Source organism: Oncorhynchus tshawytscha, linkage group LG28, assembly GCF_018296145.1.
Source record: "Oncorhynchus tshawytscha isolate Ot180627B linkage group LG28, Otsh_v2.0, whole genome shotgun sequence".
NCBI lineage: Eukaryota > Metazoa > Chordata > Actinopteri > Salmoniformes > Salmonidae > Oncorhynchus > Oncorhynchus tshawytscha.
This window is the reverse complement of record NC_056456.1, coordinates 4,794,077-4,811,192: the sequence shown is the minus strand read 5'-3', so window position 1 is coordinate 4,811,192 and position 17,116 is coordinate 4,794,077. Positions and strand designations below refer to the sequence as shown.

The 17,116-nt window shown below is 44.6% G+C and overlaps 1 protein-coding gene across 1 annotated transcript; it reads left to right on the top strand.

Moving 5' to 3' along the window:
* Window positions 1-137: 137 nt before the first annotated feature.
* Window positions 138-15,717, top strand: prss56 (serine protease 56). Its single transcript, XM_024390916.2, has 14 exons — window positions 138-727; window positions 2,570-2,728; window positions 2,973-3,227; window positions 3,343-3,532; window positions 3,699-3,807; window positions 4,015-4,171; window positions 4,468-4,610; window positions 6,404-6,563; window positions 6,722-6,910; window positions 11,373-11,549; window positions 11,872-12,047; window positions 12,315-12,855; window positions 13,155-13,261; window positions 13,492-15,717. Exons 1-14 carry the CDS (start codon window positions 631-633, stop codon window positions 13,663-13,665), a joined length of 2,634 nt encoding a protein of 877 aa, XP_024246684.1. The 5' UTR covers window positions 138-630; the 3' UTR covers window positions 13,666-15,717.
* Window positions 15,718-17,116: the final 1,399 nt, after the last annotated feature.

Genomic DNA, 17,116 nt, shown 5'->3' with positions numbered 1-17,116 from the left:
CGTCTCCCTGTCTTCCCTATCTCTCTGTCACTGATACCCTGCTTTGCTCGGCCCTTTCACAACATTAACTCTCTCACACAGCCATAGCTCCACAACTAACTCTCTCCCTCCAATGTTAATGAATTCAAACACCCCCTCCTTGCCTCCAAGCCCCATCACTCCACCCCTCCCTCCTGGCTCCCTCTCCCCCCTTTTCACAGAACCAAACCTCTTTGTAATTTCCAGCCTTGGCAAGTTGTACTCAGATTTGCTGTCACAGTTTTAATGAATTCAGCTGTTTGTGCATTGGCCATGGGAGCATCTCTCCTCCCTCCCCCTCCCTCACTCTCGCCCCTCCTCCACCTCTCTGGTGTTTCCCGAGGGACTCTATATATACCGCAGACCACTCTACTCCTTCCTATTGTTCCTCTAAGGAAACTTGCAGACAGATGCCCCGCGGCAGCACAGTGTGTGTGGGAGAGTGCAGAGAGACAGCCACGATAGAGACAAGTCTCAAGACAATAGCTGGTGCTGCTGGACAGAGACGTTTACTACTACTACTACTACTAGCCCATTTCTTCTTCTCTGAGTTTTTTGTTGTGATTTTTTTTTCTTCTCCACCGCTGAGTGGTGATCTGATGATCTGACGGCATGTTGCTGGTGTCACTGCTGCTGATGGCGATGGACTGCTGCCTTGGAGCGCCAGCCGGGAGAGAGGTGTACAGGATGCCTCAGAGTGCTCTGAAAGGTAAAAGGCCGGGTCTGTGTGTCATTTTAAACCGTGTCTCTTTGTGTCATACCTTTGCACACTGCGAGGGTTACGTTTCTCATGTCAACTGCTTGGCTATTCACTGAATAATATGTCACCTAGTGTGGATGATCTAGACCGGGATTTCCTAAACACAGTCCTAGGGTCCCCCCTGGGTGCACGGTTTGGGTTTCACCCTAGCACTACACAGCTGATTCAAATAACCAACTCATCCTCATGCTCTGATCATTTCAATCAGCTGGACACATTTTGGGAAACACTGATGTAGAGAGTACATGTACTGTATATATGCTGTGGTAGTGATGACTTTTTCACTTTAATGATGCTTGGTTTGTCATTCACACTCTGCACATTGAGTCTGCAGCACGATCCAAGTCTACTGTTGCCACAGTTCAGAGGAGCTGGCCTTTATCTATCTGATCTTGAGCTTGTCACTTGAAATAAAGCAAGATTTTCCTGGTAGTGCGAGGGTGATCTATTCTATTTAGTGTTTTGATCGGAAATTCTCTCTGTCCTTGTGAAGGCACGATAAACTATAGGCCTGTGCAGCAATTTCTATGAGGTCAAAAGCCTAACCGATGCAGATTGGTGAACTGGATTCACACAGTGAACACACACTGCTGTATTACATAGTGACATGTTCCAGACATTAGTGACAGCAGTAAGTCGTTTGGTGTCGGTGTTTTGAAATAATAAATAGCATATGCCATTTAGCAGACACTTTACAATTACCGGGACCAGTAAGCATTTGATAGCAGAGTAAGCATAGGATAGATCAAACAGTTTGTCGGAGCAGGCTTCTCTAATCCTGCTCACTGCAGAGGTCATCTTGACATCTACATACCGGTGAGTGAATTAGGGGTTTATTGTTTTATCACAGTCCAATGGACCTTGCACATACAGGCACATATCCAGCCAAATCTCATCTTGGTGAGTACAATCGCTTACCGTACCTCCTTATAAAAGGAATGGATTGGTAACCTTGCTCACTTCCCTGAGCTTTCTCAGGGCTGTTACAGCAGCTACCCTGATCGGCATGAATCCTAAGAGTAGAGATCCCCAGATCTCTTTGGAGGCTGAGTACAGCAAAGTGATGATGATGGCGGCGCACAGTGCTTGTAGCGGTTTGAACCAAGGGTTCCAAGAGTGCAGGGTTCCTGCCGCCCCTGTCCTGCCAGCCCGTGTCCCCTTTCCTCCATGCTTCGGGCCGTCTCTGCCATCTAATTAAGTCTTCTAATCAGCATTGTCGTTGTTTGCTAGCGGCCTGCCCTGTGATGTGGAGCGCACAGGGGAGGGGCGCGGGGGCGGCGGCACAATTGAAGTGCGTCCGCACAGCCCTCGCCAGCGTGTTTGTGCGTGAGCTCGCTCCCCTATCGCGCTGCCAAAGGGCTCAAGAGCATCATGAGAAAAATGGGGCTCCACACAGTGACACACACACACACACACATAAACACTCACTGTACTCGCTCTTACAAGCACAAACACAGAGTGCGGTCAACTACTGCGACTTTCCCACACTTAAGGAATGTGTCAGTCGTGTGCATGTCCTCCGAATGTGCTTCTTATAATTATATCTCCTCCGAGAGTACAAACCTGTCACAATGCCCTAACAGTATAAGACCATGTAAATGCAGTCTCAACTGTTCTGAGTAGTCTAAAGATTTGCATTTATGTGCCCTAGTGCTGAGAGTCACATGGCTGACATTCTACATTTCATTTCTGCACTGACCGTTTGCTGTTGGTCATACTGTTCTTCAAGTTGACATATCTCTTTCTCACTCCCATCTCTCTTCTCTTGTCTCTCTCTCTCTCTCTCTGTAGCTCTATCGGACCGGGGTACTGTGGTTCTGGAGGCGGCGTTGACCAGTGCTCTGTCGGCTCTGGAGCTGGCGACGTCGGAGCGGAGTCAGGCCGAGGCAGTCTGTAGAGACTGTGTACCCTGTCTCTTTCAGGACTGCGGACAGCGCTCCGCACCCTGCTGTAAGGAAACATCCATAGCTTTTATCTCTCCCCATCACCCATGTGACAACATGAGGCTAGGTCTTAAGAGTGTTTTAATGTCTTGTTGTACTGATTTTGTGTAAGTGGAAACAGAATTTTTGCTGGAGTTAAAGTAGTTCATAACAATCACACAAGATGAGAATAAGTGTTCGTACATATGGTGCCATTTAATCATTGTGGTTGTAATCGTGGCCTCATCTCTACTTCCTCTTCCTCTCTACAGCCTCTCTGGATGGCACATTGGCTGAGCCCAGCTGTGACGTCATTACCAAGGCTCAGAAAGTTCCGGAGGAGGGCGAGCGGAGCTGGGCGCTGAGCCAGGCATGTGGGTATTACCGCCGGCGGTGCCCGCCGGGCGAAAAGGAGAAGGAGGCTTGTGTGAGGATCATGGGCGAGAGCTGCAGTGCCCGCGTGCTCCAGTGTAGCCTCCTGAACACCATGCAGAACCTGGAGCCTGCCACACAGACACGCACACAGGGTGGGTGAGCAACACACACAATTTGCACGATATTTGGTTGTTATTCATTGGGGCACACAAATGTTTTGCAATGTAAAATGAAAAATAAGTGTTCCCCCCCTCTCTTTCCCAGCAGCAGTGTGTGGCCAGAGGCTGTCGGCGGTGCAGAACGTGACCCAGCCCCGCTCCCGTATAGTGGGGGGTTCCCCGGCCCTCCCTGGCAGCTGGCCCTGGCTGGTCAACCTGCAGCTGGACGGAGGGCTGATGTGTGGAGGGGTGCTGGTGGACAGCTCCTGGGTGGTGACCGCCGCTCACTGCTTCGCTGGGTAAGTGTGTAAGTGTGGGTCCTTTTGTACTGGTTGTTTGGTACTGGTTGTTAAACCGAGAGAGTGTGACACTTCTAATTTTGTCTCTCTGAATATTTTCCCTCAGAGTAAAAAGTTCAGCATAATTGACCTTATTCCGCTCTCTCTCTGTGTTTCTCTTCTGTAGCAGCCGCAGTGATAGCTACTGGACGGCTGTGGTGGGAGAGTTTGATATCACCAAGACCGACCCTGACGAGCAGGTGCTCAAGGTCAACCGCATCATCTCCCATCCCAAGGTGTGTTTCTCATACATGTTTTGTTACTGTGCATCCTGCCTTCAGAGCTGCGTCTATACTACAGTTTGAGTGTTGCAGCACAGTCTGTTCTCTGAAGGTCACATGTTCCCGGCTAGAGCAATGCAATTGAATGAATCAATTAACTGCTAAATCAGTCAAACACGTCGGTCAATCAACTTAATCAATCCTCCCTCCCTCTCTGTGCAGTTCAACCCCAAGACGTTTAACAACGACATAGCGCTGGTGGAGCTGACATCTCCGGTGGTCCTGTCGGACCGCGTGACCCCTGTGTGTCTGCCATCAGGTCTGGAACCGCCTACTGGCAGCCCCTGTCTGGTGGCCGGCTGGGGCTCCCTCTACGAAGGTACTTCTATTATTTTAACCATCCTTAATATATGATTCATTCACCAAAGACGTGTGGCGCTATGCACTAACTGTAAGTCACTCTGGATAAGTAAATGTGAGCTACAATACTCTGTATTTCATGTGTTACAAAGTTGTCAGTTTCTCAAGTAACATTTTTGGGCCAGGTTATAGACCTCATTTGTATAGAAAAGCAAATGCATTGACATAAGGAAGTGACTAAATTGAGCGTTGTTTGAAGCCATCACACACAGTATGATATGTACTCATTAAACTACTTCCTGTCTATCACCTCAGATGGTCCTTCAGCTGACGTGGTGATGGAGGCTAAGGTTCCTCTGCTGCCCCAGAGCACCTGCAAGAGCTCCCTGGGCAAGGAGCTGGTCACCAACACCATGCTGTGTGCCGGGTACCTCTCTGGGGGCATCGACTCCTGCCAGGTGGGTGGTACTGCCATGTCAATGGACTGAGATTAAGATAATGTAATTCCCAGGTCATTTGTTTAAATGTATTCAAAATGTAATCCAGAGCTTTGCTCCTGTGCATTTATATTGTGATGAGTGAGGTCCTCTGGTGTTCAGTTGGTAGAGAGCATAGCGCTTACAATGACAGGATAGTGGGTTCGATTCCCGGGGCCACCCATACATAAAACATGTATACAGCACATGCATGACTGTTAAGGTGTCAGCATGAACCAAACGAGTGTGCTCGCATACTCCCTTAAATTCTATTTTCAGGAAGTGTATTTTCTAAGAAATCTGACATTCATTTTTACCGAGGAGATCTGGGTTGTGCAATTTTACATCTAACTAAGATGTTTGGTGCAAAATAAAAAATTTGCATGAAAACGAGGTGTCTCTCATTGAATAATGACAGACTTATTGAAGAATCCCTACTGTTGACCAATCACTGATGAAGGGGCGTAGACTTCGACTACGAGGTGTCTCTCATTGAATAATGACAAAGACTTATTGAAGAATCCCTACTGTTGACCAATCACTGACGAAGGGGCGTAGACTTCGACTACGAGGTGTCTCTCATTGAATAATGACAAAGACTTATTGAAGAATCCCTACTGTTGACCAATCACTGACGAAGGGGCGTAGACTTCGACTATGAGGTGTCTCTCATTGAATAATGACAAAGACTTGATTGAAGAATCCCTACTGTTGACCAATCACTGACGAAGGGGCGTAGACTTCGGCTACTGTCTCCGGCTTGCCTCCAAAAAAAAATGTTGTGTGCTCGAACAGCCCGGAAAAGTCCAAAACAAACAAAAACATCACAAAATATCGTCATAATATATGCACAAACTCTTCCGAACTGTTTTGTCTGGGAAGCATGCGGACGCCTTAACTTCTTGCGTCGAGCCATCCCGGATCCGGGATCGTGAATCATTACCTTTGAAGAACTTCAGATGTTTTCAATGAGGAGACTCTCAGTTAGATAGCAAATGCTCCGTTTTTCCTGAAAGATGATTTGTTTAGGAGAAATTGCTCCGTTTGGTGCGTCACGTTTGGCTACCAAAAAAAAACGAAAATTCAGTCTTCAAAACGCCAAATTTTTTCCAAATTAACTCCATAATATCGACTGAAACATGGTAAACGTTGTTTAGAATCAATCCTCAAGGTGTTTTTCACATATCTCTTCATGATATATCATTTGTTGAAAGCCTCCTCTCTCCTCTCAATCACTAGATGACTGCGTGCAGCTTGTAGATTACGCACCAATTTAGACAAGGACACCGGGCGGACACCTGGTAAATGTAGTCTCTTATGGCCAATCTTCCAATGATATGCCTACAAATACGTCACAATGCTGCAGACACCTTGGAGAAACGATAGAAAGGGCAGGCTCATTCCCGGCGCATTCACAGCCATATAAGGAGACAATGGGAAACAGAGCTTCAAAAATTCTGCCCATTTCCTGGTTGAAGTTTCATCTTGGTTTCGCCTGTAGCATGAGTTCTGTGGCACTCACAGATAATATCTTTGCAGTTTTGGAAACCTTAGAGTGTTTTCTTTCCAAAGCTGCCAATTATATGCATAGTCGAGCATCTTTTCGTGACAAAATATTGCGCTTAAAACGGGCACGTTTTTTTATCCATAAATTAAAAGAGCGTCCCCTATATCCAAGAAGTTAAATTGCTTTGGATTAAAATGCCTGCTGAATGGCATATTTATGAGTTCATAGCAGAGTACTTCATAGCTGTAATACTGTATGTGTCCTGTAGGGGGATTCTGGAGGCCCTCTGATCTACCAGGACCGTATATCAGGTCGATTCCAGCTGCACGGCATCACGTCCTGGGGAGACGGCTGTGGGGAAAAGGGCAAACCTGGGGTCTACACACGGGTCAGCGCCTTCTCCGATTGGATACTCGCTGAGATACAGAGTAACTCATTTTTTGAAGCCACTATTATTTGCCACGCATTTACATTATTGGTTCTAAAGCTTTTGAAGTGAAACATTTCAAACATATTACATACCCTGATGTGAATCATGATACAGTACTGAACTAGCATTCTAACATTCACTCCCTGGTTTCCCCAGAGTCCTTTGGGAGTCGGGAGCCGACGTGCCCTGAGTTGCTGAAGACATCGGAGCTGTCGGAGGAGCAGCAGAGGTCGGAGTTTGTCTCTCTGTGTCGCTTCTACGCCCAGACCTGCCCCCCCAGCCAGGGGACCGCTGCCTGCAACCGCCTCGTAGAGGAGAAATGTCGCAGCCGATTCAAGAAGTGTCGTAAGTGTTTGACTTGTAACATTCACGGCCATTTTTTGCTGTGAAGTGAGCACGAGGACCATGAACTCTCAACTGCCCTACGTTTAGTGCATTAAAAATGAACCAACCCCTATATTGCAGGGTTATTCAACCGGGGATCTGTGAATGTGTATATATACAGTACTGTGTAAAAGTTTTAGGCAGGTGTGGAAAAAATGCTGTGAAGTAAGAATGCTTTCAAAAATAGATGTTAATAGATTATATTTATCAAAAAATATCAAATCAATATTTGGTGTGACCACCCTTTGCCTTCAAACCAGCATCAATTCTTCTAGGTACAGTTTTTGAAGGTACTCTGCAGGTAGTGTGGATTTAGGCAGCCTCAGGTGCTTCTCTCTCCATGTAATCCCAGACAGACTTGATGATGTTGAGATCAGGGCTCTGTGGGGGCCATACCATCACTTCCAGGACTCCTTGTTCTTCTTCACGCTGAAGATGGTTCTTAATGACTTTCGCTGTATGTTTGGGGTTGTTGTCATGCTGCAGAATACATTTGGGGCCAATCAGATGCCTCCCTGATGGTATTGCATGATGGATAATTATCTGCCTGTACTTCTCAGCATTGAATGGATGATAATTTCTTAATTCTGACCAAAACCCCAACTCCATTTGCAGAAATGCAGCCCCAAACTTGCAAGGAACCTCCCCCATGCTTCACTGTTGCCTGCAGACACTCATTCGTGTACCCCTCTCCAGCCCTTCGGTGAACAAACTGCCTTCTGCTACAGCCAAATATTGGACTCCTCAGTCCAGAGCACCTGCTGCCATTTCTCTGAACCCCAGTTCCTGTGTTTTCGTGCATAGTTGAGTCGCTTGGCCTTGTTTCCACGTCGGAGGCTTTTTGGCCGCAAGTCTTCCATGGAGGCCACTTCTGACCAGACTTCTCCGGACAGTAGATGGGTGCACCAGGGTCCCACTGTTTTCTGCCAATTCTGAGCTGATGGCACTGCTGGACATCTTCCGGTTGTGAAGAGAAGTAAACATGATGCGTCTCATCTGCTGCAGTAAGTTTCCTTGGCCGACCACTGTGTCTACGGTCCCCAACGTTGCCTGTTTCTTTGTGCTTCTTCAAAAGAGCTTGGACATCACATCTGGAAACCCCTGTCTGCCTTGAAATGTCTGCCTGGGAGAGACCTTGCCGATGCAGTATATCTCCCTTGTGTCTTGTTGCTGTACTCAGGCTTGCCATGGTGTATGCCTTTTGACAGTAAACTGTCTTCAGCAACCTCACCTTGTTAGATGAGTTTGGCTGTTCATCACCCAGTTTATTCCTCCTACACAGCTGTTTCTGTTTCAGTTAATGATTGTGTTTCAACCTACACGGATTGGATTGATGATCATTAGGACCTGTTTGGTATAATTGTTTAATCATACACCTGACTATATGCCGACAAAATCCTTGACTTTCTGCAAGTGTACCTAGAGGAATTGATGCTGTTTTGAAGGCCAAGGGTGGTCACACAATATGGATTTGATGTAGATTTTTCTTCTGTTCAATCACTTTGCATTTAGTTAATTGATCAATATAATCTATTACCATGTCTATTTTTATAAGCATTCTTACTTTACAGCATTTTTCCCACACCTGCCTAAAACTTTTGCACGGTACTGTGTGTATACAGTGCATTCGGAAATTATTCAGACCCCTTGACTGTGGTAGAGAGTCTGGCCACTCTATCATAGAGGCCTGATTGGTGGAATGCTGCGGAGATGGTTGTCCTTCTGGAAGGTTCTCCCATCCCCCATAGAGGAACTTTGTAGCTTTGTCAGTGAGATTCGGGTTCCTGGTCACCTCCCTGACCAATGCCCTTCTCCCCCAATTGCTGAGTTTGGCTAGGTGACCAGCTCTAGGAGGAGTCTTGGTGGTGCCAAACTTCTTCCATTTAAGAATGATGGAGGCCACTGTTCTTGCGGACCTTCAATGCTGCAGACATTTTTTGGTACCTTTCCCCAGATCTGTGCCTCAATACAATCCTGTCCTTCGATCTCTACGGAAAATTCCTTTAAACTCATGGCTTGGTTTTTGCACTGACATGCACTGTCCAATTGTGGGACCTTCTATAGACAGATGTGTGCCTTTCCAAATCATATCCAATCAATTGAATTTACCACAAGTGGACTCCAATCAAGTTGTAGAAACTTCTCAAGGATGATCAATGGAAACAGGATGCACCTGAGCTCAATTTCGAGTCTCATAGCAAAGGGTCTGAATACTTATGTAAATAAGGTATTTCTGTTTTTTGTTATCAATTTGCAAAAAAATCTAGAAACCTGTTTTCGCTTTTCAGTATTGTGGGTATTTATTTTTTAAATCCATTTTAGAATTAAGCTGTAACGTAACAAAATGTGGAAAAAGGAAACGGGTCTGAATACTTTCCGAATGCACTGTATGTACAGTACCAGTCATGTTTGGACACACCTACTCATTTGAGTTTTTCTTTATTTTTTACTAATTTATACATTGTAGAATAAAAGTGAAGACATCAAAACCATGAAATAACACATAAGGTAGTAACCAAAAAAGTGTTTAAATTTGAGATTCTTCAAAGTAGTCACCCTTTGCACCCTAGGCATTCTCTCAACCAGCTTCACCTGTAATGCTTTTCCAACAGTCTTGAAGGACTTCCCACATATGCTGAGCACTTGTTGGCTGCTTTTTCTTTACTCTGCTGTCAAACTCATCCCAAATCATCTCAATTGGGTTTTGGTCACGTGATTGTGGAGGCCAGGTCATCTGATGCATCACTCTCCTTCTTGGTCTAATAGCCCTTACCCAACCTGGAGGTGTTTTGGGTCATTGTCCTGTTGAAAAACAAATTATACTCCCACTAAGCGCAAACCATATGGGATGACGTATCGCTGCAGAATGCTGTGGTAGCCATGCTGGTTAAGTGTGCCTTGAATTCTAAATAAATCACTGACGGTGTCACCAGCAAAGCACCATCACACCTCCTCTTCCATGCTTCACGGTGGGAACCACACATGCGGAGATCATCTGGTCACCTACACTGTGTCTCACAGACTCGACGGTTGGAACCAAATCTCAAATTTGGACTCATCAGACCAAAGGACAGAATTCCACCGGTTTAATGTCCATTGCTCATGTTTCTTGGCCCAAGCAAGTCTCCTCCTCATTATTATTATCCTTACTCCTTTAGTAGCGGTTTCTTTGCAGCGGTCTCTTCTGAACAGTTGATGTGGTCTGTCTGTTACTTGAACTCTTTGACGCACTTATTTGGGCTTCAATTTCTGAGGCTGGTAACTCTAATGAACTTATCCTCTGCGGTAGAGGTAACTCTGGGTCTTCCTTTCCTGTGGTGGTCCTCATGAGAGACAGTTAACTCTAATGAACTTATCCTCTGCAGTAGAGGTAACTCTGGGTCTTCCTTTCCTGTGGCGGTCCTCATGAGAGACAGTTTCATCATAGCGCTGGATGGTTTTTGTGACTGCACTTGTAGAAACTTTTAAAGTTCTTGAAATGTTCCGTATTGACTGACCTTCATGTCTTAAAGTAATGATGGACTGTTGTTTCTCTTTGCCTATATGACCTGTTGTTGCCATAATATGGACTTGGTCTTTCACCAAATAGGGCTATTTTCTGTATACCACCCCTACCTCGTCACAACACAACTGACTGGTTCAAACACATTAAGAACTAAAGAAATTCCACAAATGAACTTTTAACAAGACACACCTGTTATGTGAATAGCATTCCAGGTGACTACCTCCATGAAGCTAGTTGAGAGAATGCCAAGTGTGTGCAAAGCTGTCATCAAGGCAAAGGGTGGCTACTTTGAAGAATCTCAAATATAACACTTTGTTTGGTTACTACATGATTCCATGTGTGTTATTTCATAGTTTTGATGTCTTCACTATTATTCTACAATGTAGAAAATAGTTTCTGATATAAAGCTTTGAAAAGCACCCGCGAATAGGCTACCAGTGTGCTGAAAAGCTTTGAAAATAATTAGCATTTCAGTATACATCCTGAATTGACTGGAATTTAAATGGAATTGTCCCCAACCCTGTGGCTAACCTTTGTTAACAGCTGCTCTTAGCGATACAATTTAGAGTTACCTTTCTAGCTAATAGGCTATGTTAGAGTTTTACTCTTCCTCTTCCAACTGTAATGTTGGGATGTCAAAATCTAAAAAAATCTATTAATTTGTAAATGTTGCTCCTCGTTCACCTGAGAAGACGAGATGTGAGATGTATTATTTTTGCTAACGTATGATGGTGGGTTGCCAGTTTGCCTGGGATGGGGTCCGTGGGCAAGAACAGCTTGAAGACTATTGTATAAAGCAATAATGGTGATACTATTGTTGTAGTGGAGATGGATATTGGATATTGTAATGATTACTCAGATTAATCAAGTCTCTCTCTGCTCTTTATATAATGTATCCTTGATTTCTCCTCTCTTCAGAGTTGCGTTCGTTCCTGCAGACCCTGCTGGACTTACTCCAGAGAGCAGAGGACTATATCAGAGACAAGGTAGACCTGACCTTCTTCACCCAGACCCTGCCTCAACTGGTGGAACACATCTACAGTACAGCCTTCACCGCCAAGGAGAGGGAGAGGAGGGACATCCCACAGGAAACAGGTACAACACAGGCAGCCCACTACTGTACCCTTTCTAGCCCCCTCTCCATTCCTCCCTGTTCTGTTAATCACCAACATTCATCTTATCCCCTACCTCCACAGCACAGTACTGTAAGCCCCTGCTACCCCCACAACAACCCCATTCCTCCTCAAAACCATGTCCAAAAACACAATCTTACCCACACAGCCTACCTTTGCTTTTTTTTCTATAGGTAGTAATACTATCAATAAATAGCATTACTATGTATATATTATATTATGCATCCAGAAGTGTGTGTCACATGGCTATTGTATGTGTGTAACAGGGGTATTATTTATTAAAGAACAGGTATGGGGTGCTGTCCGGTCAGGGTCAGAGGAAACTGGTCCTGGGTTGTTCCAGAAGGTAGGCCCCCTGGTGGCTGACTGGGAGAACTACCTCAGGGGCATCGCTGTGGAGTTGGACACACAGACACACGGCTCCAAACCCCTGAGCCAAGAAGAGAGCCTTTTCCTTCAGGTAGGCCATAGTGAACTCAACTCTTCCAACACTTTGTAAAGGTCATTTTCAGTCACTTTGTTTATCTTGGGAACTGTCTTTATGATCCTCTCCCATGTTGACCACTGGCTTATATGAGACTGTGTTCTACTCTTTCTTTATATTCAGTAGCTATATCAACACTACAGTTTGCTTTACTGGTGTACTATGCTATACTGTTGCTGTACGTTATTGTTAGTCTGTGCTTTACTATACCCTTTTTAACCCTCTTTATGATGTCATTTCCAGGCACAGGACCCCTCTCTGCATCAGCTAGAGGGGAAGTACCAGACCATCATCTCAGCCTTACACTCCAAACTGGACTCCAGACCTGCTCCTCCGATCTTGCACCTGAATACAGACCTCCTCCAGGAAAACTCTCCCAAAATTCATGCTGTTCCCACTGAAGAGTCGCCCTCCTCATTTCCCCTTCAGAGGTCAGAGTCGCTCACAGCCCTCATCAGTGAAATCCGGAAATTTGGGACACAGAATGAAATGGCGACAGAAGATGCAGAAATTAGTGTAACATCGTTTGAAGAGGACACATTTTCAGATCCAACACCAGTCAGTTCAATAGAGACTACTGATTGGCTTAACGAAGCTGTGACTGAACAGACAACCTTACAGCGCCTGTTCCCGTCTCTGTCCACCATCGGCAGCACCATGTCTCCCATAGCAACGACCTTTGACTCCAGACAGACTCTACTTCCTGGTTCTCCCTCCCTCCAGCTGTCCCTCGACCACCGGAGACGCAGGAGTCTCCGCAAGAGGCAGATCCCTGGGGTTAAAGGTACGTGTCGCATCTAGTACTGCATGTCTGTACTGTACGTGTCTGTGATGGTAAGATGGAACAGCTCTGTAATCAACAGTGTCACGTTATTACGACCCTGATTTTGTTTTTTATTTTTCATGTGACATGACTAGGAAACACTCTGGGCCCTAGATAGACTAGACATAAGGCTTGGAGTTTTTCCTGGTCAGGTCACGTGGTCAGGAGAAACCTCTAGCCTCACTCATAGCATGTGTATATGTTAACATTATCGGTATTGAATATTAGCAACATAATAATAGATTGTGGGTGTTTAACAGCTTGTCCAGGAGTAGCAGAGTCCACCCAGCAAGTGAGTGGTATCAGAGACACATACAAGTGGATCCTGGGCATCCCCACCAAGAACCTCCACATGAACTTCCAGGAGGTGAGGTTTTCTCTGCACAGCAATATTTACAAGGTCTATTTATGCGGGATATAATTATGTAGATATTGAGATTGTGCATATTATGTCAGACAAGTCAACTCAAACCAATCAGACTTTTCCCCAACACTTTTTCTTCATTCAAGTAATTTGTGACTGTCATCATGTCCTGTGTTGTTGACCAATGTCCCTCTCTCTCGCACTCTCTTACTCCACCTCCTCCTCCTCCTCAGTTGCTGGTGGACCTGAGCTCTAAGAACGATCGGGGTCTGTACGAGGCTCGGGTCAGGGCGGTGGTGGGGGGTCGACCTCTGACCTTCTACAGCCTGGTGGGTCTGGAGAATGAGTCCTTCTACCGTAGCATGCCGCGCATCATTGCTCTGGCTCTGGACGCTCTCAAAACGTAAACAGTATCAACTTCAACAAAACGAACTCACGTCAAAGACTCAGTGGCTCAGCGAAGGCATGGTCTAGTCAGCTTGTGGTGCCAGAGACCAGAGAGGGGGAACGAGCCCCGTGGGACCTAGAAACTGGCGACTACTCATTCAGATGGGAGGCGAGACGACAGGCACTGGGCATTCTAGGAGACCTAAACATTAGGAATGTAACAATTCACCAATGCACATCAGGTCCGGTTCAAATGCTTAAGATGCTGAGGGCGTCAATGTTATCGGTGGGCGGGGAGCCCTAACTGATCCAAATGACGTATGCATCGGTCAGAAAACCCATTTAAAATGTTCCAAACTGACAGTTAACTGTTTTTTACTTTATATAGTGTTATTCCGGGGGAAAAAATTGCTGCGTCCTCCTTTAGTTCAGTAGCCTATCAGACTTTATCACGTAACTGCGTATGAGTGCGAGATAGCAACTGTGCGTACAGTGCTGGAGACCGCTGCTCACGCCAACGAGAGGTTGCTCTCGTTGTTCTAATGGGCTATTCGTACATCTGCATTCAGATGCTTGTAATGGCTTTCACAATGTCAAATCATAGGCTTTATTAGTTGAGTGACAACAGATGTAATTTGGGTCATTTCGGGTCATTGTTACCAAATGAGCTGTAGAAAGTGGTTTTTACTCGAGTTGTGTAGCCGACCGGAATGGATACAACTCACATCCAACTGTTGATTTGGGGTTTTCAATCATTCACATTTCATTTCATTGTTCAAGTTCACTATAAGAAATAGTTTTGGTAGTTTTGCTTTAAACAGTCATTGTATTTGGTCATTTCAACAGGAACAGGGTATGTTCATTAAGGACAGAAATAGTTTTGGTAGTTTTGCTTTAAACAGTCGTTGTATTTGGTCATTTCAACAGGAACAGGGTATGTTCATTAAGGACAGCAATCATTTTTGCCAGCTGCGCATGGTTGCGTTGATTCATTGGTCGGAATGGAGAAGCTCTCCGTAAAACTCCAAACGGTCTAAACCATTCCCTTTTGAGACGGGGTAAAATACAAAGCTGCATTATATAAATTGGTTAAATGCCATGCTAATTTCTAAAGATAAATATTGACATAGTACTAGCTGGAAACATGTTTAATCTGCAAAAATGACAAGTTAATCAGTGGGCGATGGTGATGTCAGATAAAAGTGGTGGGAGAAAAAGCATACATTTCCCCACTCCTAATCTGATAGTGGGGTGGTAGATGCTCAGTCAGCTCCGGTGCCTACACACCATTGACACACACACACTGAGGGCCACTCAGCTTAGAGATGTCATCTCAGACAGATCCAGCACAGAGAGGCCCAGCTTCTGAGCTCCCATCAGCAGCAGTTATTAATTAAAAATGGAAAATGAACGTGTTCAATGCAACAACAAAGAAGTGCATTGAACCGAATTGCATCAATTAGTTTCCCTAATCAAACCAAATTGCACCGACTCGTTTCAAATTAAAATGTATCGTTCCTGTATTGTACCAATGTGTCCAAATGCGTATGAAATCACCCCGCGCAAATGGACGCAAGTGCACGCGTGCACACACACACACACACACACACACACTGCGTGACTTTGCTGGCCCATGCTGAAGAACAGACAGGAGAGTGACATTACAATATGACATGTCAACCCACCTGAGAGCCTGACCTCTATGTACACACAGCCCTGAATGTATTGGACCATCCTGCCTAGCAACCATTCATGGAGATGAGTTGTTTTTTTACATGGCTGGCGTAACGCAGTGAGACAGCCATAGAAATAAATAGAGAACTAATTTTTGTACCTGTGCCATTAAAATGGTGGAAGCCCTCAATGCCGATGGCCATGCTAAAACGGGTTATATCCATGTATCTATCTCTATGGACGCAACCCATTCTAATTTATGAGCCTGTATAAATAAGTTATTCAAAATGTCTGTTTTTCTGCAAAAGGTTGAGCCTCTTGTGAAGCAAGCAGACTGTAGGCCCCTTCATACTGTACATTGGTATATTATTTTTCGTTGCTATATTTATTTGTATAGAGAACTGCTTTGTATTTTTCTAATAAAATATCAGTAAAATTGTTATTATTCTATCTGTAGTGCTTGGTTATATATTCTATGTCTGGTGAAGTACACAGAGAATCCTTGTCCTCATTTCAACTCGGATTCATTCATTTGTATAAAAAAAATGTGTGTATATATATATATATATATATATATATATAAAAAACGTTAAGGTCCTATTGGTCAGATAATATGTTGAATTATATTATGTAAAGAGAACACACTCTAATTCACACTCTCACTTATTTTGTCCATCTACACTAAAGCGGAATAAGTAATGACCCTTGACCTCAATCTTCTCTGTTGAACTCCGACTCATTAACATTAGCTTTCTCGTCAACACAGCAGCTGCTCTGGTCCATGGTGGGGGGGTTGGGTCTTAGGGTAACAATCAACCCCACTCCTCTCCACTCTGAGTCTCCTAATTCCTCACCTCTCTCACTGTTATCCCTATTCCCAGACACTGGTCATAGAACTGAGATTGTCTTTCAGGTCTGACATGATGATTTGAGGATTCTGTATACACACTATCTACAAGCAATTGTTTATGAATGACCAGAAGACTAATGTTAACTGTTTCCAGACTAACTGTTTACAGATTAGATGTTACCCTGATGGGAGACATTTGGGTAATGATGGTGGTTGGGGAAAGGAATGGCTCAGACTCGCTTTTGTGAGGACGTTGCCTCGAGTCAAAATGGATGTTGAGCCATTCAAGATTCCACTACTAATCTATTGTGAACACCATAATTAGTTGATGGGTTGAAACAAAAGCCTGCACAGAGGGAGAGCAAAAGAGGTTTGGGGCTCCTAAATCAAATCAGGTTAGCTAAAAGGGTTACAATTAGGGTTAGGGAAAAGGGAACCTAACATGCTAAGTAGTTGCAAAGTAGCTAAAAAGTATTAAGTAGTTGAATTGTTGCTAATTATTTAAAATGCTTTAAAAAAAAAACAAGCTCACAACCTTTGGGTTTCTAGACATTCACGTTGTACGCACACCATTCACCCCGACCAACCACCTTAAGTAACCATCTGTCTTATCTACGGTAATCATACTAAACGTAACATATCATACTAATTAGAGTGTCACGAATTGACTTTACTATGTTAAATCTAGTCTATGAGACCAGGCTGCCAATACATACATCATGACCAATAAAGTCAGGAAGGTAAGACTGTAAGACCGTGATCAGCAAGTTTGTCAAAAGCTTTCATGCCTCAAATACATCTCATAATACATGGGCATTTGGCTGCTCTGGTGGTGTTGACCTTTGACCCTTGACCTTGTTGACTTCATGTCCTGCTAAACCTCCTACCTTGGCTTCTGAGGATGCAGATCCAGTAATGGTCACAGTACCAATGGAGGGCGTAACTAT

Excerpts from the sequence above, each read along its gene's own strand:
- prss56 (XM_024390916.2), top strand. The coding sequence starts at position 631 with ATGTTGCTGGTGTCACTGCTGCTGATGGCGATGGACTGCTGCCTTGGA. Across the intron at positions 728-2,569 it reads GCCTCAGAGTGCTCTGAAAG|CTCTATCGGACCGGGGTACT; the intron begins GTAAAAGGCCGG and ends CTCTCTCTGTAG. Across the intron at positions 13,262-13,491 it reads TCCACATGAACTTCCAGGAG|TTGCTGGTGGACCTGAGCTC; the intron begins GTGAGGTTTTCT and ends CCTCCTCCTCAG.